This window comes from Physcomitrium patens, chromosome 2, assembly GCF_059467195.1.
Source record: "Physcomitrium patens ecotype Gransden chromosome 2, ASM5946719v1, whole genome shotgun sequence".
NCBI classification, from domain to species: Eukaryota; Viridiplantae; Streptophyta; class Bryopsida; order Funariales; family Funariaceae; genus Physcomitrium; species Physcomitrium patens.
This window is the reverse complement of record NC_143411.1, coordinates 5,865,823-5,887,532: the sequence shown is the minus strand read 5'-3', so window position 1 is coordinate 5,887,532 and position 21,710 is coordinate 5,865,823. Positions and strand designations below refer to the sequence as shown.

Sequence of the window (21,710 nt, the reverse complement as noted above, 5' to 3'; positions counted from 1 at the left end):
GGACTTTGGATAAGCATTAATTTAAAGCTAGGTAGGATTTGTCAACTAATTCATTTTATTTTTTTATAAGTAGTAGTCTCATTGAATTATTTCTATAAAAAAAAAATTTTATTTTTGGTAATAATAGTATATTTTTAAATTATAGAAGAATATGTACTTCACTACAATTTTTTAGATGATTCAATTCTATTTTGAATTTTGAGTTGATGCTCTAAATCTGACTTATATTAAAGTGGTTGTATTTCTAAAAATAGATCTTATATATGTTCTTATCTTCTTTAAGATAGTAATACCTTGTTTTAACTTCTTTGAGATATCAATACATTATCCTTATTACATACTATATATCAAATGATAATAAACTTATACTTTATTAGATCAATAATTTATATATTTTATTTTTAATATTATAGTCCAAAAATAATCATAATTAGATTCTATTATCTATCTTTTTTTCTATTTTCTTTCAAAATATGCACATATGTAAGACAACCAAATATCCTTAGATTACTAATGCTTGATTTATTACATGAATAAATTTCTTTTAGACTTATTATGATGTTAGCATGTGTTGAACTTTAATTCACCTAGTAATTTGCAACTAGAATTGCCTCCAGCCATAAAGATAGCAGTAGCTTGCATTCTTGTAACAATCTTCTTTCTCATTCAATCAAAATCTTGTTTATTCTTTTTGAGATATTGTATTATTGAAATGTGGCAGCTTGAGTTATCACTATCTTTATTCCTTGTTCTGAGCAATAACTTATAAATTTTAATAAGATATACTTTCCTTCTTTATTTGTTTAAAATATTTCATATTATTTCTTGTTGTTGCTTCTATTCACTCTTTAAATTATTAGAATTTTTTGAAGGGTTTGCTTTTACTATCAAAAATAAATATCTAGCTATTTGTAAAACATTATTTGTAAGTACTAAAATATATTATAATCTATCTAAGTAGATCTAATATATGGAACTTATTAAGTCTAAATAAATATTTCTTTATTTTTTTTACTCTATTTATTTATTATTATTATTATTTTTTTTCTATAAGAGGTTTTTTTTATATTATCTTCTTGATAGAAAAAAATTACATGCTTTGTCATATGGATTAATTTTTAGAAGTCTATTAACTTTGTTATACTTTAATAAATGACTCAATCCAAAATAACTAAAGTATGTATAGTACTTGTGTCAAAGTATAGCTTTATCTTTATACTCCACAATTTTTTTTTTCAAATGACTCATCAAAATAATATAATCTACTTGATGGATCTTATATTCTTATTGCAACCATGTATTATTTATAAAATTTGTATAATATTCAACAATAGCAATCTGAGAATATTATTATGTTTCTAAGGTCAAAAATCAATCCTATTAAAATTAAATTATTTCTCATACTTGGTACATTCTTTATATTTATTAATTTAATTTTTTTAGAATTGGTTTTAAAAATGGTTAAACTAGTTCTTTTATAGTATGAGACTTACTCCTTTTAATTTTAGCTTTCTAAATATTGGAAGCTCTTTTGTGATTTTGGTTTAAATTGCTACTTTCATTTGTTATCTAACTTGAAGTACTACTATCTAAATACCAAGGCCCATAATCATGCTTACAACCACTCCAATATTTTGATAGTATTGTATCAAAAAATCTTATAGAGTTTGCATATGTTGACTCAAGTGCATATTAGTTAAATAATTTAATATTTGGATTTTTGCAGTTTCTTCCTAAATATCCAAATTGCTCACAATTGTAACAAATTTGAGGTAGTTTAGTTAGAAAACCTTGTCTTGAAAAGACTATTTAATATCCTCTAAAATAGCCTTATCTTTTATATTTTCAATATTGCCTTTGGTTGTTTCTTTGATGACATTGACAACTTTTGGTTGGAAGTACGATGGTTTGAATGGTACTTTTATAGCTTTGAAAAGGCTATTTTAAATAAATTAAATAAGCAATCTATTAGATACAATCTTTTTTACACTTAATAGCAGATTCTTCAGCTTTTTGGCCTTCTTCAAGTAGTTTTTTTATCTAATCTCCATCAAACAACTAGATAGATTAGAACTGACTCATAACCATAAGTATTTGATTTAAATATCTTACTTAATGCAAAGCTTCAAGTATTATCCATGTTATTGTTGGATCTATATGGACAATTTCTTTGTCAATTAGATCATTATTAATTGCTAAAATCAATGCTTCTTGTGTTGTATCTTTCCACCTTTAAAACCAAAAATTTGTAAATACACCACCTTCATGATTTTATAGAATATCTAGTGGATCAATGATGTTTTCTATCATTTCCCACAATCATGCAATATGTTAAACTGCCCTTGTCTTCAAACTCCACAAATAGTAAAAAATTAATAAGAGTCCCTCCAAGATTTAAACTAGACATATTTAATTTTGCCATAGTTTTCTTTACTTCTCTTAGAAGCAACGTCTCACTAATTTCTAAGCCTTCTTATTTTTAGAAATTGCTAAAACACCAAAATTAGCTTATTTTATAAATTTTTGGAATTTGTACATTTTTGTGAATAAATATATAATATTTGACCACAGACATTAATTTTGATACTTTGATTATTCATAGCTTAGAAAATAGTCCTACAAACTTTAAGGTCTAGCACTGCTTTATGTTCTCTAAGGTACAGATATGCATAAGTAGCCACAATCAATTTGCTTATTGCATGTTCTAATATCATGATTTGTAGCAAATGAGTTGGCATTACATTCTAATGTTTGTAGCTCTTCATGAATTAGTTCTGAATCTAATTAGTTAATGAATTAGTTCTGAATCTAGTTTGCTATTATTATCTAAATTCCAGAAATTTTGAAAAAAGAGAGACGTGAACAAAAGGTAAAAGCAATGAAGACGACCGCGTCTTATTTTCAAGTAAGAGGCCTGCTAATCTCTCTTTCTTCCTTCTCTCTTCAGTCCTATCTGTCAATCTATCAAGGAGCAGCACTCACTTTTCATACTCTATATCATCTGTTGTGAACCTGACACACCAGGCTCTGCTACCATGTTAACTTATACTCAAGAACATGGCAACTGACCTTCTTCAAATCTAACGTCTTTGTACTGCAAGAGAGAATCAATACATATAGTACTGTAGTACAGAATATAATGTATCTGATTATGACCGACCTGTATAAACATTGTCTCAAAAAGCGATTCAACAAACGGACAGAGTTCGTTTCCGTGAGGGTTTCGGTTAACATAGCAACAGGGACGCCCTGTGGGCGTTGCAATGCCCCTGCATTGCTGTCATCCGCTTACACGCTCGGATACATGCTCGAATAAGCTCAAGAAGTGAATTTCTCTGGTCCAGGTCAGATGTGGTTGATTTGTCAAGTACATAAGCTTCGTTTCAGAAAGCTTCCAGCCGGTGTACCAATTAGCTCCAGACCGAAGTACTGAGAGCCACTGCTCCACGTGTAAAATCCAAACCATAACTTTCAAAAGAAGATACTCTTGTAAACCCTGGTTGACACCTTGCTAAGTGCAAGGGCATATCGCAGCAATAACTCTTGACCATCTACAGAGATTGATACTCGTACAATCTTCAAACATACTGTGTCTTCACGATTGTGGGCATTACAACCCTTCATCATTACTTCCGAAGTCTGAACTTCCTTTCAACTTTTGAGTTTCACAACTTCCTGATAAAGCCAACACACAGATAGTGCAGTAGAGAAGTTGGAGACTGAAAGATAAAACCACACTAAAAATAAACAACTTCGGAATAAACACATTCATGGCCGCCTTCGTTTGATAGAATTGTTCCAGAAAGAACAGCAATTCCATACCTAAGGCCATCGAGCTGGAAAGAAAATCCAGAGGAGCTGTAGGTCATGAACCAGAAGATACAGCTACTGCAGCAGTCTTGACAAAGCAAGTCCCAGCATTCGTCATGCTCTAGGTGATAATATACGAACAATTTTTAACTCAACGCCATTACAATGGACTGTAAAGCTCTGTTAATAATGGTTCCTGATCACGTTAACTTCCTGCACATCGTTTTCTAATTCACCGTTGGTTAATAAGTAGAAAACGACACAATTTACAGGACTCAAAAAGGAAGTACAGAGGAGAACTGATTTATTGGAATACTATATCACCCCGCATGTATGAGGATGTACTTTGCCCCCTGGGGCCGCAAATCTCCAGCGTTGTGCAGATAGATTCTAAGCCCATACCTACTCGCTATCCATCCACACCAGCTTCAATCAGATTCCTGGCTTAGTACACAATTCTATCGTTCAAGTGCAACACTCAGAACACGATAATTCTCACTAACAAAAATTTGCCCACCGTTGCAGTTGGAAGCATGCCAACCTACACATTACAATTTAGAATATGTGCAAATCCTGCCTCCCACCGCAGCACGTAATTTACATTGTGAACTAGATGCAGAGTGGAGATGCATGAACCCCGAACCCTAGGCCAATGTTCACTTGATTTACGCCAAAAAGCAATGCAGAAAATAACTATAGTGGACTTTCATAACCTCCCTGAATTTCATTTGCTGAAAACTAGTTTAGATAATAAGATTTAGGAATGTGCTAAGAGTGTCTATAGCGAGAGACTGATAGTAGAGAGAGCATGCTCCGTAGGCGAACCATTACGACGTTTCATTCAGTTCCCTACTTCAAAATAAAGGTGAAAAAGCATTTGAATACAGAGCTGGAGACATGCAAGTGAAAACACTCCTCACACGTCACATATGGCTGAGCTTTTCCACCTGTATTTTGAGTTTAGTACAACATTGATTTGGTTCTCGAAATTCAACTAAAATTTTACTACCAGTCTTCTATTTGCAGACGCTCTGAGCGGTGGGCAGCAAGTTTCATCGATGGCAGCTTACGTTGCACCTGCTTAAAGATCATGTTAACAGCATCGTCCTTCTTAGCTGGGTGTTGGAACTCGAAGTGGTGAGAGACTGCCTTCAACTTCGTCCACATCTGTGTCCATTTTGTTTCATTGATGCCTCTCAAAATGCGGAGCAAGTATTGCGGCCTCACCGCCTCTTCAGACGAGAAGAATAAAGAAAATTCGTTGTAATCTATGTCGTCCTCAAAAGGAAGTTCAATTCTGTCACTGACTATGACAGGAACACAGTGACTAACAATTGCATCAAATAGGCGACAACTTGAAGGCGTATCTCCTGCTGGATGAAGACAGAAGCGCGAAGATCGCATACCACTGGTTGCCTACCAGGTTCAAAACTTATATCAGCAATCACAAGGCATGGAATTTAGGATCGAAGAGGAATGATCATGTGGTTAGATAGGTTACAACTAAACATCTAAATCAGATCAGTTTACACAGACCAACCAATTTGAAGCTTAATCTTGATACTTTGAGTCGTGGATTCAGGAATAAATCGTGTATACACAATTCAATAAATAAGCAAAGAATGGATCATGAGTAAGAGGATGTAAAAAGACTTACCTCTGCAAGAGCTTCGGAAGAGGCTTCGCTGTCCATGTAATGCACATCCTTTTCATTCATCAACGCCTTCGCTAGCTTTGCCCGCACAATCCCATCCTGTGAGAGTTATACAGTCTTAGTAACAGATGCACGAATCTTGACATACCAAGACTCATAGAGCTGATTTTGAATCAAACACTACAACCGCGACCTTGAAGGTAAATCCTACATCGTTTCATGTATGGAAACTTGTACAATATGTAATACCGAGCAACACTAATTGTTTTCTGAAAACCTATGTAGCTGTGAGCAATGAGAGGTGGCAACAACTGTGTTGCTTCAAAATTATTCAATGGATGAGCATACAAGGAGCACAAGATTGAAAATAAAAGCAGGGGAACATGAATTACTTACAGCTTTGCGATGTATTCTTCCTTGAAAGTAAAGAAGAATGTGACGTTGAGAAAATGAATTAGAGTGGTCATCAACATACGATTGCACAACATGTTCATAAGGAGCCACGATGTCTTTCTGCAGGCAAGCAACATCTGTTGAAAATCTCCCAAAATCGGCAACTATCAACATTGATGAATTAAGTAGATGGCGATAGTGTCTGCATGTTCACCAATCAAAATATCAGCAAATTAAGAGTCTCATAAGAGTCAAAATTAGGTTGTCCCAGGAAACCTACCAAATCGCACTGCTCATAACGCAACTGAGTGTAACAGTGGCACATAAGGCTATACAAAAGTGGATGACATAAACAATCATGAGTGGCAGCGCAAAATAACCTGAAAGCGTTGGGGTGATGGAGGACGATGACATGATCGCGGCCTTGAGAAGCTTTCCACCACTTCGAATTCAATAAGATGTTCACTACACACTCCTACATAAATGAACAAATACGCACCACTAAAACTGAGAACGTGCCTTGGTTACGTTATACAGAATTTAACCAGCAAATGTTAATTAACAGTGGTAGAACTTGAACAAAATTTTACAATGACCTAACTCTTTCGGCTTGAGCCACGTACAAATCGAGTACTTAAACCCATCCAAACGCTCCAGTATAATCATTGCTTCAATTGATTGAAACAAGATTAAGACAAAGAGCACTGGAATATCTGCAGTTTGCCACTCTTACTGATAAAAATAGGACAGAGAGAACAAGTTTTTTATGTTCAGTCTGAAGGACTGGAACTAGTCGAAGGGTTTCTGACCAGAGGTATTGTACGCAACTACACGCTAACTCAAATACCTGTGTCCTGGTTGACCTGCGAAAATAAAATGAAATAGAAACGACCTAAAGTCTGTGCATCCATTCCAACGGATTCGAAAATCGACAAAACATCTGAACAGAATCATGTTGCAGAAACACCTTTCACTCATTCGCGCACCTGATGTGGTCATCATTTTCCGAAATCGACTAAACAAAGGTTAGGTTATACACGTACCAAAGGTCATAGGAACTCATGCATAGATGTCGGATCTTACTTGGAGGTTCTTGTCCAACTCTGCTCCAGGGCCTTCCATGCCATAACCATAGTTATTGAAGGAGAGGGATGCAAAGAACGGCACAAAGAAAACGTCAGCTTGATATGGATCCCTCACTCTAATAGCAGCCCTCCTACCATCCTTACGATCCCAACCATCTAGTAAGTACACCGTCATCCAGTACTCTACACTGTGTTGCTTATTCACCTCCCATTGCTGTGACCAAGGGGGTGCGGCATGATTTCCCCAAGGCAGATCTTCATTCTTGTTGTCCATTGTCATTAGACCGAAATTGAACTTTCGAGGAATATCGTACATGTAGACCTTGAGGGGATGAGAGCAGCTCCTCTTCAATCGGGTAATAGATCCGTCGTCCGATTTCCTAGGGAGTGACCATAAGAACCAGCTAGGTTTATTTGCATCACCCTGGGAAAATTCGCTAAATTGACCATAATAATGTGCGATCTCATCGGGAATCAACATTGCAAGCCCAACAAGTAATGCAGTGATGCATAGTACCACAATCCCGTATACAGCGAGCTTCCCGCCATATCTGACCATGTTAGCTTGCAGTCAGCAAAAACCTGCAAGTTCTTAAAGCTTTTGAATATATCCTAGATAATATCAGCACCCGCCAAAACTGATTCCAACACTTGCATGTGCCACGAGCATCTCACTGTAGTCTTGAACGATGAACGAAAAGTTGAGTTACTCTAAAAGCAACTTGTCTAAACAAAAACCTTTGTAAACTTCCTAGAATGATAAGCTGATTTCTTTCTCCTGCCATCCTATCAATCAGATCATTGCACACCTGCCATACTCGTCCTCTGCACAACAAACGAATCGCATCACATTTAAATCATACAGGTGGGTCTATTCTCTATGTAGCTTGAAACTGAAATTGGCCCCTCATGAGTCCGCACAGTAGATCCATCCCAAATCACATGAAAATTCATAAATAAATATCTCGTCAAACATGCAATCTAGCAAAGCATGTTCCTCTCTGAATAGGTATTCAATATGTGATAAGCTACCGTTTAAGATTAAAATATAATATATATATATATATATATATATATATATATATATATATATATATATATATCAACCTTTACTGAATAGCTACGCTGCACGTAAAATATGATGCTCACATTGAAATGATTTTGAGTACCTGGATAGCAGAAATCTCATACTTGAAGTAACACATGGCAAGGGCGTGAGATGGACTTCAGGCAACAGACATTTCATCATAGTCCTCTTCACAGTCAAGAACACAAACATAAGGTTAAATTCATTTCGCAGGAAAGTGCAGGAAGGGGAAGAGACCCTGAGCAGCCTTTTAATGTAATCGGCATTCAGAGCTTCATATGAGCTTTAGGCAGCTTGCCAAGAATAAGCATTCTCATCTTTAGATTCTTGTAATGATCGTGAAAGACAATTACTGCCTAGCACTGAAGAATAGGTACTTACTTCTATTCGCTGGTCTAAAATGGGAACGGTCACAGAAACCTGTGTTCCAAGTGTGAGCTCTACAATAAACCAGGGAGATTTCAAATGCTCAACAACGCAGGCCCGACTAACTTCAACTCCAGAAGACCTCACAATTACACTGCAAACCGATGCGAAAGGAGTCGATGAACAACCATTTCCAAGAAATTTTGCAGATGTCTATCTTATTTCTAGAATTCGTTTTGCGACTTTGCCCAGGCCTGCTAATCATCGCCAGCAGCACAAGAAAAATAAATTTTCTCAACACCAACCTAAGTTTATGTCTCAGATGCGTGTGCACATGAAACTTATAATAACAGGGACAGTAAGCGTCAGCAATTAAGCTAATTATTCTAGAAATTGTCACGCTTGCAGAGCTGTGTTTAAGAAGTTGGCTCCCGTCATTCGAACGACTTCCAAAACCAAAATTCCCTCGGCAATGCAGTACAACAAGCTCTCTATGAGTCTTAAACACAGTAAACATGTCAATCGCAAACACTCGAGAATGATCACCTTCTACCAAGGTCGACTTGCTCGTCTACATCAAAGAAAGGAAACGGGCAAAAGATCCAACTCCAGAGCATCCAACTCCTGAGCACGTTAACACGACAAAGAGTCTAGTATGTATTCGCAGCTCCCGCCCGAACCTCCACTTAGAGCAAGACATGTACACAAATGCAGTACAACCTAATCTAGCAGCACCAATTTAGACACGCGAGACAATCTCGGAATCCAAATCACAATCGTTTCTCAGTCGAGCAGTCAAATCCGACCTCTGCGCGATCCCTTACCTCACAAAGGTCTTCCATCCGTCCACTGTGACGCCACCGAAAGGCTTTCAACCCCTACGGCCACTGCGCCGAGCGATGAATCGTGGAAGTGACGAAAATCGCCAAACTCGCTACAGGAGATGATTGATGCTCAGAAAGGACGATGCAATCTCGGAGCAGAGCAGAGCAGAACAGGAAAGTGGAAGTAACTTAGTCTTACACAAGTCACACACACAAGTCACACACACAAGTCACAACAGACAGGTGCTCCAGCATCCTGGAGCAGGTTTTATGTGCCCCTCCCTGTCGCCGCACAACACGGACTCGCAAAAGGCTACGGACAAGAAATGAGTGAATTGGATCGAAGTACAGAATATAAACCTCGGCTGAGCCACAAGCAGCATTGTCGTCAACATGGGCTTGTGGTCCACCTTCTCCCATACACTCACTCTCGCAAGCAACAGTACAGTTCCGAAAAATCAACTTCGCCTCCCTCAATTACTTATTTGTTTTGAAAACAATATAATACTTATCACATATCGTTTCGTCATAATTTTCTTACAAATCCTTTATTTCCAAAGCTGTGTATGTTTTGGGATTTTGAGAAGTGAACACGACATTTCAGCGATCTTAAACCATTGAGATTTTTAATTTTCGCCTGTCTTGAAAGGTATAAACAATGGTATATATATATATATAATTGAAAATACTTCTTATTCTTTATTTCAGAGTTACACAATTTTTTTAATAAAATAAATTAGTGATTTTTTATATTTAGTTATTATGTGATTACACCAATAATATTTTAGTTAATTAAAATTTTGTTTGCCTATCATAAATAATAACTGGAATTCATGAATAATATTAATAAATATATACTTAAAAAATTACTTTAAGTCTATCTTGCATGTTGAATTAGAACTTATATATGAAATAATTAATAACTTGAAAGCGTTTTTTGCAAAATCTTAATATGCATAAAGAAAATTCAATGTAATTTTTAAAACATATAGTATTTTGTACAATTTTGTTTTTAAGAAATGCCACAAAAAACAAGTATAAACATTAGTTGAGATGATGTTTGGTTTATCTTTTGATTTAGTTATCAATTAAGAATTAGAGTTGATACTCTATTGTTAAATACTTATAATTATTACACTTTACTTGACAGCATATATTTTGTTGTCTAAATTTATAAATAAATTAAAATAAAATATTTATCAAAACGATGATTATTCAATTATGATATATTCTATCAATAGATCAATTCCAAGTCCGAAATTTATTTTTAAAAAATAAAATAATCGTGTAAAATAAAATCCTAAACAAAATAATAAAAAATATATAATTATATCGAGACATAATAAAAACAAAACTACATAATTAATCTCATGTGTTATTACAAATTATTCTAAAAATGTATAGTGATTTATAATAATTATTTATTTAATAATATTAATGCATCAAAATTGGTATATATATATGTACTTTATGTTCATTAAAAAATTAGTTATTATATTTTAATATAAGATTTGATGGATTTATAATATGTTTTACACAAATATATATATATATATATATATATATATATAACTATCATATAAATTATTTGCAATTGTTTTTAGTAAATTCTTGACAATAAAACATCATTTTTGATAGACATGTTTGTACTTAATATTTAGTTGACATTAAAAGAAAAATCATTTTAAATATTTGACTTGGATGTTTGACAAGCAAGTGTTACGGTTTGTAGAAAACTTCCATATTACCTTCTTGTTTGCTATTACATATGACTGTAAAAATCAATGCCATATTTAATCTTGTTAATATATCTTTCACACTTAAATCTTTGTTATATAATCTTCACTCTTTTTGTATTAAACAATAGAAATTATAATATTGTCTATTCTTAAGAAAAAACTATTTTTATTTTTATTTTTAAAAAATATATATACAAAGATTAATTCTATCAGATTAACATAATTAACATACAATTAGACTAGCATATATTTTATTATTTTTTGTGTTTTTAATAAATAGTAAATATTTTAAAATATCAAAGTGATCTAGAAGTTAGAAATTAGCATCTTTTAAGACACACACACACACACACACATATATATATATATATATATATATATATATAATATTTTTTAGTTTCTATTTCTTATATGAATTTGAATATTATTTTAATTTTTTTAATGTATAGAAAAATTAGCAAGAGTCTTTAAAAAATTGACAAGTTTATTGTGTTAACTTTGTTATTTACTGTATATACATATATATTTGAAGATATGTAAAAATAATAAGACATTTTTAACAGATATAAAATATCATTTAAGTATTATAGTTGAAAATCAGCATAAAAAAATAATTGCATCCATTAAAGATGCATATTTTTTTAATCTACCTAAGACCCTTATCAAATTTAGATCTAATTTTTGAAGATTTACTAACAATGTATTAGTATTTTTAATTCAACTTAGGCATTAAATTTATTTTTTTCAATTTATACTGAATTAGGATATATAAAAATACTACTTTTGAGTTTAATTTTGTTCATATTCTTACTGATTTAGAGCATTAAATTTTAACATTACGTAAATTTGATATATTTCTAGCATAGTTTTGTTTGATGCATAATAAACAAAATGCAACTTCTCAGCAATAATATTTGGTTCTTGTAACAAAAAATTTGCTTTATGTCCATTTAAGCTTTAAAATTTATCAATAAGTATTTAATATGATGATGTTACACTTATCAACTTACATATGTTTAAAAATTATAATATAATATAAAGAAATTACCACTCATTTCTTCTAAAATATAATCAGTGATTTATTTTTTGAAAATAAAAAATCTATTAAATGTAATAAATTACTCTTTTATTTTTAATTTTTTTTTAATGCATTCATAATTTTAAAATTTATTATTTCAATGAAATGACTTAAAAGTGTAAAAATATATAATTATAAATATAAGAAATATAGATTAGTATTTTATAATTTAATTATCTTGAATATAAAAAAATACTTTATATTATTAAAAAATCTTATACTTATATGAAAAAAAACTTAAACTTAGTATTCAATGTTATTAAAAAAGGTAAGAATTATCCTTATCTATATCTATAACACAACTTTGTCTAGATATAATAATTGTCAACAAGAAGAACTAAAAGAATGTAATTAAATGCACATGATGTGTCTTAAAAAGAAATGACATAGAAGGAATGAAAAAATATGTATATTCAAGAAGATATTGGAATGGCTATTGCCAAAGATAAGAAAGCTTTAGACTCTTCAAACTAGATTAGAAGCAAAAGTAAACATGATGAGAGGGAGGAAGGCCTCATTCTTGCCTATATATATTATCTAATTGAAAAACAATATAACAACATTCTATAGGTCATTTGACTCATATCCAACTTATAAGGCATATATCTAACTTGCAAGGCAAGTTTCCAACATGTGTGTCACATGACAAACTTGTACAACAAGAAGTAAATTTGAAAAACAAGTTATCAACATGTGAGACACATGGCAAAACTCATTGGCGAAGTTTTCAACCTATCAATCACGTATGAATATATGAAAAGTCAAATTTGTGTCTATGAAGCTTCTAAAAAGCTTTTCTACAAGACATTAGCAAATTTACCTACTTCTACCTAATTGTTCTTATCTAAATAAATACTAGTGTTATTATGTATGTTTGTGTCAATAAGAGCAAAGTAATTAGAAAATTATACAACATTACCTTAAAAAGGTTGTTATTAAAATTATCTTCTTATTTTATAAATCAAGTTAATAGTTACAAATTTAGGATCTGAGTCACATACTTTTTTATTAATTAATAATTTATTAAATATCACATTATATTTTTTAAACCTAATAATAAACTAATATGTCTAAATATTATAATTATTAATTATTATCTTCCAAATATATCATTTAATAAATTAGATTATTAAATTAATATAAATAATACTATGTATTATATACCAAAATTTATCATTATTAAATTATAAATTATTTTATTTTATTTAAAAAATACTATGTTTTTTAATGTATATTCTTCAAATAAATAAATTATTTTGTAACCTTAATATTTTTTATATATTTTTTGAAATAATAATATAATATTTTATCTTTTTTGAAAAAAATTACATAAATATATGTTAAATAAAGAAAATTCATTTAAATCATAAAAATTTATAAATTCGTTCGTTATTAAAAAATATTTTTCTTTTAACCAAGTAAGGCTTCTAATAACACTTTAAAGTCATATTACAACAAATTAAGTTTTATTTAAAAAAACATCTAAATACCTTAAATAAATATTGTATTTAATAATAATAAATTAATTTTTATATGGAATTCAACCTTTATGTAGACTAATTTTACAATCCACCTATTAGCATATTATCTATTAAGAAAACAATATGTTGATTCAAATCTTAAAAAAATAAGTAAAGAAATAAATAAAAATTAAGTTCTAGTAAATATGTATAAATTATTATAAAATTAATAACTATTTATAAGAATTTATTTATTTATATATTTTATATTTAGAAAAATTAAAAATTAATATAAGTTGCATTATATATTAATATACTATTGTACATAAAAAAATACAAATTACATATAATTATTTCAAAATAATTTTGGATATTTGAATATAATACCATGTATTTTGATTTTATGATATTTTCATTTGGTTTTATAGATTTTTTAAATAATTGTTTAAAAAAATTAAAAACTTATATTTTTTATTATTTAAACAATATTTATATTTATTCAAATAATAAAAAGGAATATAAATAACTTATTAGTATTTTATTTTAGAAAATAAATGATTTATGTTTACATATAAAGTTGAAAAAAATATGTATTTCAAACAAGTATAGCAAAGTTTTGAAATAGATATTTTAAAATTATGATTAAAAATAATAAAAAGTGAATAAATTAATAAATTATTCATATATTTCTTTTAAATTGAATAACTTCTAAGACTATGTAAGAAGTTAAATTATTTATAAAATTTTATAATTAATATTATATATATATTATAATAAGAAATTTTATTAAGTTTTTAATTTATTCATACAATTAATTTATAAAAGTAAATAAAATGTAGATATAGATATAAATAGCTAAAGTTTTAATCTTTAAAAAATCAAATTAATTTAATTATAAATTGATCATAAATACCAAATTAATAGAGATTTAATATATTTATCTTATTTTATCTTCTTATACAATTAGCATGTAAAAAGAAGAAAAAAAATATTACTATATCTTATTGAAATAAATAATAGTTAAGAATTTCAAATAGAAGAAGAATTAGATTTTAATATATACTAAAATAGATTGAAGTAATTTTCTCATTGATAAAAATATAAAAACCATTTAAGAATTTTATAAGCACTAATAAATAATACTCTTATATCACCAAAAAAAAAAAAAAAATGAAAAAAAAAATGAAAAAAAAGAAGAAGAAAAGACAACTAAAAGACAAATAAAGAATCGAAATTAGAATAGTTATTGTCAAATACAAAAGGACTAGAAAGATAGAATGTAAAAAACGTATTGATTAGAGTGAAGAAGGCGTCACTCTTACTTTGATATATAATATTTATAAAAGAATTATATAGCAATGTCTTATAGGCCATATGACATATGTTCAACTCAGAGGACATGTGTCTAAATTGTAGGTTAAGTTTCCAATATATGTGCCATGTGACCAACTTCTAATATAAGTAGCTAAATGTGCAATATGTGGCCAGCTTGTTGGCCAAGTTGTCAACTTACCAATTACTTACAATTATATGTAAAGTGTACAAAGCTTTTAGGAAGCTTTCCAATAAAACATCAACAATTTAATCTATTTTTACTTACTTCTTTTTAGTTCTACTTATCCAAATAAATATTCTAATAAATATAACTATCAGTCGTAATATATATATAATATCAATCTAGATCGAAGATTACTTATTGACAATAAAATAGCATAAAATAAAAATAAATGATTTTAATATTTAGCTTTCATTTTTATATACTGATATTTGTTTTGGTAATTTTGCTTTTATATGATAGAGATTTGAACAACATATTGATCGAAAGAAATATAATATAAAAAATAACATATTAAAAATAATTTGTAATACAATTAAAATTTTAAAAAATTATTCAATCTATTAAAATATTTAAGATTTCTTTTGTATTGCAAATATCAAATTATTCGAGTTTTAAACTACAAACTATTTTTATGTGCATTATTTTAGATAAAGCATATTTTTCTGTATTATTTTTTAATATTACTTTTTGATGTTACTTAATTTTTGACTCATAAATCTTATTTATTATAAGATATTTAAAAAAAAAAAATGCTAAATAGACACTTCCAATTTTAATTGCTTTAAGACCCTCTTTCTTTTGACATACATTGTAGTATATACACTTCTTAAAATTAAAAGAAATGAAAGAAATAAAAAAATTATAATTCTTGTTATACTTATTATTTTAATACCAATTTTTGATATATCCTTATCCATTATTATTATATATCTCTACATTATCTTAGCCTTCAATTCTTTTATTTAGGATTTTTTTAAATTTTATTTTAAAATATAAAACATGAAAGACCATATTTAATTGTTTTTATTATTTATCAATGTTAAATAAATTATTAAATTTATCTTATTTAAAATCAAAACCAATTATTTCTTGTGGAGATGCATGGCTTGAGGGTTGTCCATACGATAAAAGGGGAGTGTCCACCTATCAGTTCTCTTTTTCTTTTTTTATTATTTTGCTTCATATATTTATAAATGATTATTTTTTTGCATAAAATTATTTTTAAGAACAAAATAAAAACAATAGAAATAACCCTTGTTGTTGATATGTACTTCATTTCTACAAATATTTTCTATTTTAAAAGTTTTATATTACTTTTCCTATCTAAAAAAAATATATGTATAAATAGCCAGGATTATCACAGTTACAAATACATATTCCGTTATTGTACAATACGCTGAACTTAAAAATAGATTACAAAAAATAACAAATTAAGAAATACATACACTGAAGCAAAAAATTATAATAAAATTTTATATAAAAAAAATTAGATTTTTAAATAGAAAAAATAATAAAAATAGAATATAAAAAAATACTGCTTGAATTGCTTCTATGGATATATAAAAATAAATAAAAAATCATTCGTTTCTAGCATATTCTATTTAATATTCAATCTAGATTATGTCCTCGACCTTGTCAATTGTGCTTGTTGAAGCACATTTTGTGCATGAGAACACGTTTTCCTCCATGATACAATAATAAAACTAATTCACAATCAACTTGTGAAGAAAGAAAAATCTCGAGAATGGATATTTCAAATAAGCAGCAGGACTGCAATTGGGCGGGGGCTTTTCTGATTAAGCATGATAAAGTAGAAGGAAACGGGACAAGCGAAAGCGACCATAACAACGAAGCCCCCTTGATGAACTAGTTCCACGAAGGTTCCTGGGGTTCAGATTTTCCCCTGGCTGGGGTTTTTGGATTTTTATGCATCCAGCTCCCAATTCCGGATTGCTGGTTTTCCTTCGTCTTTTGTTGTGTTGCTTCATTTCTCTCCGGCTATGGACGTGAGCGGTGCAATGCAGGGAGCCTGGGGCGGAGGAGCCGCGGGGGCGCTGCTGCCCTGCCAGCGTCTGGAGAGGTCGCGTTGCGGCCGGATGGAATGCCGCTACTCTGGTGTACGCTATGGCAGGAGCGGGACATTGGAACATGATCGTTGTGGGGTCAGGAAGGCACATTTCGAATCGGTGAGTGTTTTGAATGGAATAGAGGAATCCTTTGATCATGCGGTTGTACTGAGAGTTTCTTGTCTTAACAGGATATGAGGTAGAGCGATCGGATTTGTAAACTGAGGCTGAGTGGAAATGTGATTGTGCCTCGTCTTTTGTGAAATGTCTATGGATGAGGCGTAAAGTGTTGGCGTCGTTAGCATTAACTTATATAAGGGAGAAACTATCTAGATTTTTGTTGAGATTCTTCGATCCTGTAGCTGATGGCCGGATTTTTTGAGCTGCGAAACTGAAGCCGCTTGATTGGAAATGTTGGTGATTTTGGTGAAGAGGTCAATTGAAACAGATACGGCGGAAATTTTTCGAGTGGCACTCCACCATGTTTTAGACTGGATGTGAGGGTGGAAGCACATTGACCGTTCACATGGAACCCGTTGTTCATGGATTGTTGTCATGTACTTGGGACGGATTTCAGACACTGCAGAACGTATCATGGGGACAAGACCGCAAGAAGCCTTTGATCGTGAGGGCTTCCTCAGAGAAAGTCAGTTTTCCAGTATCAGAATCGCGTGCAGCGAATTTGCGTAGGTTATTAGAACAGCCAGGGATTCGTCAAGCGCCAGCGTGTTATGATGCTTTGAGTGCGAGCCTTGTGGAGAAAGCTGGATTCGACATCACTTTTATGAGCGGTAGGACCTCTGTTCACTTGTAGATTTACTCAATCCTGGGAGCTCATAGAATATGAATTGTTTTGCTGTGCTTAAGGTGATGGCCATAGCCTCTGAATTTGTGACGTGCCACTCTTTCTAGCTTTTAACGTTATCTTATGGCCTTGTCATTGAACATCTACTGGTTGCAAGTATCATTTGTGTTTCTTACCGATTTCTCTTCATCTTCAAATAGCATTTAGATTATTGAATATTATAGCAGACTGTTAATTAAGTCGCTAATTTGGGAGCAACTTGAATTGCGACCAACTAGGTTTCTCTGTGTCAGCGGCGAGATTAGCAGCTCCAGATGCAGGTCTGATATCTTACGAGGAGATGGTGGACCAAGGTCGTATGATTAATGCAGCAGTGAAGTTTCCTGTTATTGGAGACGCAGATACAGGCTACGGGAACGCCCTTAATGTGAAACGGACAGTAAAAGGCTATATTCAGGCTGGATTTGCTGGGCTACTTCTTGAAGATCAGGTGCTACTGTACATAATCGCTTTTGTTAGTTCATTGTGGTCGCTCAATAGTTTTGCAGGCATCACTACATTGTAAGGGTGAAAAACTCATCCTCTTTGTTTTTGGGTAGAGCAAGGCTGGTTCTGGACTTTGACCTTGTGTGGTTGGGCCACAGATGTTAAAATGCGCGAACTGTGCTCGAAATTCATGTTTACTGTAAAAACTTTAAACAATCTCGGTAAGAGTGAAATTTTTTGGTAAATTGATCATCAAAAGTGGGCGAGCAGGTCTCACCTAAGGCCTGCGGTCACACAAAAGGCCGCAGCGTGGTTTCAAGAGATGAAGCAGTGATGAGGATACGTGCGGCTGTAGATGCGCGAAAAGAGGCAGGATCTGACATCGTCATCGTGGCCCGTAGTGATGCCCGCCAAGCAGTATCTTTAGAGGAAGCTCTCTGGCGAGTGCAAGCATTTGCAAACGCTGGGGCTGACGCAGTTTTTATTGATGCTTTGGCATCTCGGAGTGAGATGCAAGCTTTTTGCAAAGTTGCACCAGGAGTGCATAAAATGGTATTGTATTTTTATTGATTTAAGCATGCACACGTGTTCAAATATCAGTGAAGTTTTTGCATAATCGTTAGCATTTTCTCTAATTGATCATTAGGTAACTCTGTAACATCTCCAGACTTATCTGCAGGCCTGTAATCAGTAAGTCTAGTGTTATATTTTTCGGATTTGGCTCTAGTGCCTTATTTCCAGGTCTGCGAATCTCTTCTTATTCTTTATCTGTGAAGGTAATCTACGTGTTCGATCCAATTAAGTTTCGTTTTTTCTGTGCAGGCCAACATGTTGGAGGGAGGCGGCAAAACACCCATACTTTCACCTTTAGAGCTTGAAGATATTGGATTCAAAATCGTAGCGTACCCTCTGTCTTTAGTGGGAGTCTCCATCCGCGCAATGCAGGTACTAGCCCTTGGCAAACAAATTTTTGATACAGCCAAGTACTAAAAAAATTCAGCATTTTCGTTGTATATATCTGCTAAGGAACAAACTTATTACTTCTCATAGGTGTTGTCCGTCTCAAGCTGTTGGTGATTTGCGTGAGAAATTCACATGCAAACATTTCTGTTACATGATAGTAAGCATCACTTATGTGTGCTGTTCTGGCAGGATGCACTAGCAGCATTGAAGAGTGGGCGTCTTCCGCCTCCTAGTTTACTTCCCTCTTTTGAAACAGTCAAAGATATTGTAGGATTTCCAAAATATTATGAAGAGGAGGCTCGGTACTCTACTGGATCTTCGACCAAGAATTCATCTTATAGTCGCATGCCAGGTTAGCCAACTTTGTTATTTACGTATCTGTCTTTACTGAAAAGTTTCTGCCACTTGTTCGAACAAAATTCTGAAGTCAAGGGTTATTGCTGTGTCTATGAACAAATCTCCCACGGCATGTAGTGAGGTCTGAAATATGGACGTGTAGGCTCCACGAGACCGCCAGTAGTTCAATATGCTTCATGTCGCGGGTTCTCACATTGCCCAGCTTAGTTTTGGCTGTTGTCACTATGGAAACATGAAAACTAACTTCATGTGACTCTTTTTCATATTTTCCAGCAAACGCGTCAGTGACATCTAGTAATGAGCAATCTACTGCTGTTGTTCCGGACTTGGTGATACCAGACGGAGAAAGTAGCAAAGATCCTAGTTCCAGAGTGGCAGAAGTTGTTGAAAGCTTTAGTCCAAGAAGTATGCGCAGTACCATTGCAGGAATGTGGTCACGTACTCTCCGTATTAAAGTTACTGGCAAAGATGGCACTGTGAAACTTAACGTCTCAATCCCGGTGAGTCGTTGAACCCTGCGATTTGATACAAATTCTCTTACTTTGTGATGCAGTACTTCGTGTCGTTCCATACAATTATGCGGACTGTATGAAGAGATTTCTTCTTTGATTGTTCCAAAATGTACGTTGTTAAAGAAACATTTCGATTACTTCCCATGCGTTGTCATCACATTCCAACACTCATTAATTGATATGCTTTTATATTTACCACTCACTAATAATTCAAAATGGGAATTGAAGTCACAATTATTTGTTTCAGACCAATCTGGAGAAGATTTTTTATTTTCTACCTTATTAATGAAGTTTCCATTATATGAACTATCTACAGGCTGGATTTTTGGAAGGTTTTTCAAGCGCTATTCCAGGTAAATATTCTTGCTTCTTGCAGAAAATGCAAATATCTGAACATCAAGTTCGATAGAGATTTGTCAATTTTTGTTTCATGTTTAACATTTTGTGCTATTTGAAGAGCTTTTCTGGCATGAAATATTTTGAGGTGGTTGGGAGCCGGGATAGAGACGGCTCGTTGTTTACGTTGAGTATACTTCTAGCACGAACTAGGTGGCTGGATTCTAGTATAGTGATAATGTGTTGATGAAGTTTTTTTTTCCCTGTGAAGCTGTTGCAGGCTTGGATCTTCAGCTTATCCTGGAAAAAGCTCAAATCAACTTGGGGAGTAAATTAGAAGGTGAATCTGTTCTAGCTGATTTCAATGACCCTGCTGGGGATCGCATTCAAGTCATTTTGGAATAATTTAACGCACTGTCGCTACAGACTTGTGCCAATCATAAACTTGTAATCATGTCACATTTCATCAAAATGTCTCTGAAACATGCTTGAATTATATTGTGGCTGTATGACACAGCAATATGTCATAAGATAACCTTATAGCTTGCCCTGTATATCATGATGTTTTGAAAAGTACAATTCATAAATCACAGATATTAACGAATTAGGACTTGCTCGTTTAGTTAACTTGTGCTTTTAGTCATAATGTGCATATAGAGTGTCTTTGCGAATTACGCGATATGCATTTAGATAAAGTTGTTAATCCTTGTCATGTCCGGTAATAACCTCCTGGTGGTCTACTAGATCCTATTACTTTCGGTTTTATTATAACCACAACGAAGGTTTCTGACCAATATTTCCAGAACATTATACCTGAAGAATGTGGATGTACTCCTTGCACATTAGCAATTTAATCTCCAGTAGTTGGATGACATGGACAGCCGACATGCCAAAAGATTCTGAACATAACGACAAGGATGAATCTGCTATCTTTGAAGGTGAAAAATCTGTCAAAGCGGTATTGATAAAATTATAAATTTACGGATTAATATTAACTTTTATCCATACCATTGTTGGACTATTAGATTGGATTTAAGGTATCAGTGGGTGACTATTGTTTAAATTGGTTTATAAATGATTACCATCAACCTATTTCAAAATTTTGAATTATCCAAATCCTAAGACAATCAATAACAATTTATTTTGTCTTTTGGAAAAGATGAATAAGATAATTGTAAATTTAATTATTAATCAAACATCATCTATGTTCAACTTAGTGGAATTAAGAATCTTAAGCCATATCTAAGGATGCAATAGAATATATAACTACTTAGTGATGCACCAAGTTATTATATAACTTCTTTAATATATGAAGATATTATAGAAACATCTCACAACTTGGACACTTGT

General features: G+C 32.1%; 2 protein-coding genes across 10 annotated transcripts; one reads left to right on the top strand and one right to left on the bottom strand.

The window, feature by feature from the left end:
* Positions 1-4,302: 4,302 nt before the first annotated feature.
* On the bottom strand, positions 4,303-9,534 carry LOC112275879 (putative arabinosyltransferase ARAD1). Of its 6 annotated transcripts, none has more exons than XM_090244455.1 (9): positions 9,220-9,534; positions 8,942-9,019; positions 8,411-8,549; positions 8,112-8,197; positions 6,941-7,767; positions 6,238-6,332; positions 5,861-6,059; positions 5,468-5,563; positions 4,303-5,226 (listed from the first exon to the last, which is right to left on the bottom strand). In XM_090244455.1, exons 5-9 carry the CDS (start codon positions 7,499-7,501, stop codon positions 4,816-4,818), a joined length of 1,362 nt encoding a protein of 453 aa, XP_090100581.1. In that variant the 5' UTR covers positions 7,502-7,767; positions 8,112-8,197; positions 8,411-8,549; positions 8,942-9,019; positions 9,220-9,534; the 3' UTR covers positions 4,303-4,815. The 6 variants fall into 6 exon arrangements, with proteins under 6 accessions (XP_090100581.1, XP_090100594.1, XP_024362384.1 ...); XM_090244468.1 differs by lacking the exon at positions 8,411-8,549 and having other exon boundaries at positions 6,941-6,972; positions 7,148-7,767; XM_024506616.3 differs by lacking the exon at positions 8,411-8,549.
* Positions 9,535-16,799: 7,265 nt separating this feature from the next.
* Positions 16,800-20,856, top strand: LOC112279180 (uncharacterized). 4 transcript variants are annotated; one of them, XM_024513373.2, is made up of 9 exons: positions 16,800-17,021; positions 17,479-17,692; positions 17,985-18,196; positions 18,463-18,744; positions 19,015-19,137; positions 19,345-19,507; positions 19,786-20,012; positions 20,341-20,377; positions 20,641-20,856. In XM_024513373.2, exons 1-9 carry the CDS (start codon positions 16,836-16,838, stop codon positions 20,763-20,765), a joined length of 1,569 nt encoding a protein of 522 aa, XP_024369141.1. In that variant the 5' UTR covers positions 16,800-16,835; the 3' UTR covers positions 20,766-20,856. The 4 variants fall into 4 exon arrangements, with proteins under 4 accessions (XP_024369141.1, XP_024369140.1, XP_090100575.1 ...); XM_024513372.2 differs by having other exon boundaries at positions 20,632-20,856; XM_090244449.1 differs by having other exon boundaries at positions 17,334-17,692.
* The last annotated feature ends 854 nt before the right edge of the window (positions 20,857-21,710 follow it).

Excerpts from the sequence above, each read along its gene's own strand:
- LOC112275879 (XM_090244455.1), bottom strand. The coding sequence starts at position 7,501 with ATGGTCAGATATGGCGGGAAGCTCGCTGTATACGGGATTGTGGTACTA. Across the intron at positions 5,564-5,860 it reads GAAGAATACATCGCAAAGCT|GATGGGATTGTGCGGGCAAA; the intron begins GTAAGTAATTCA and ends TAACTCTCACAG. Across the intron at positions 5,227-5,467 it reads CTTCCGAAGCTCTTGCAGAG|GCAACCAGTGGTATGCGATC; the intron begins GTAAGTCTTTTT and ends TGAACCTGGTAG.
- LOC112279180 (XM_024513372.2), top strand. The coding sequence starts at position 16,836 with ATGGACGTGAGCGGTGCAATGCAGGGAGCCTGGGGCGGAGGAGCCGCG. Across the intron at positions 17,022-17,478 it reads GGAAGGCACATTTCGAATCG|ACACTGCAGAACGTATCATG; the intron begins GTGAGTGTTTTG and ends GACGGATTTCAG. Across the intron at positions 19,138-19,344 it reads TCTCCATCCGCGCAATGCAG|GATGCACTAGCAGCATTGAA; the intron begins GTACTAGCCCTT and ends CTGTTCTGGCAG.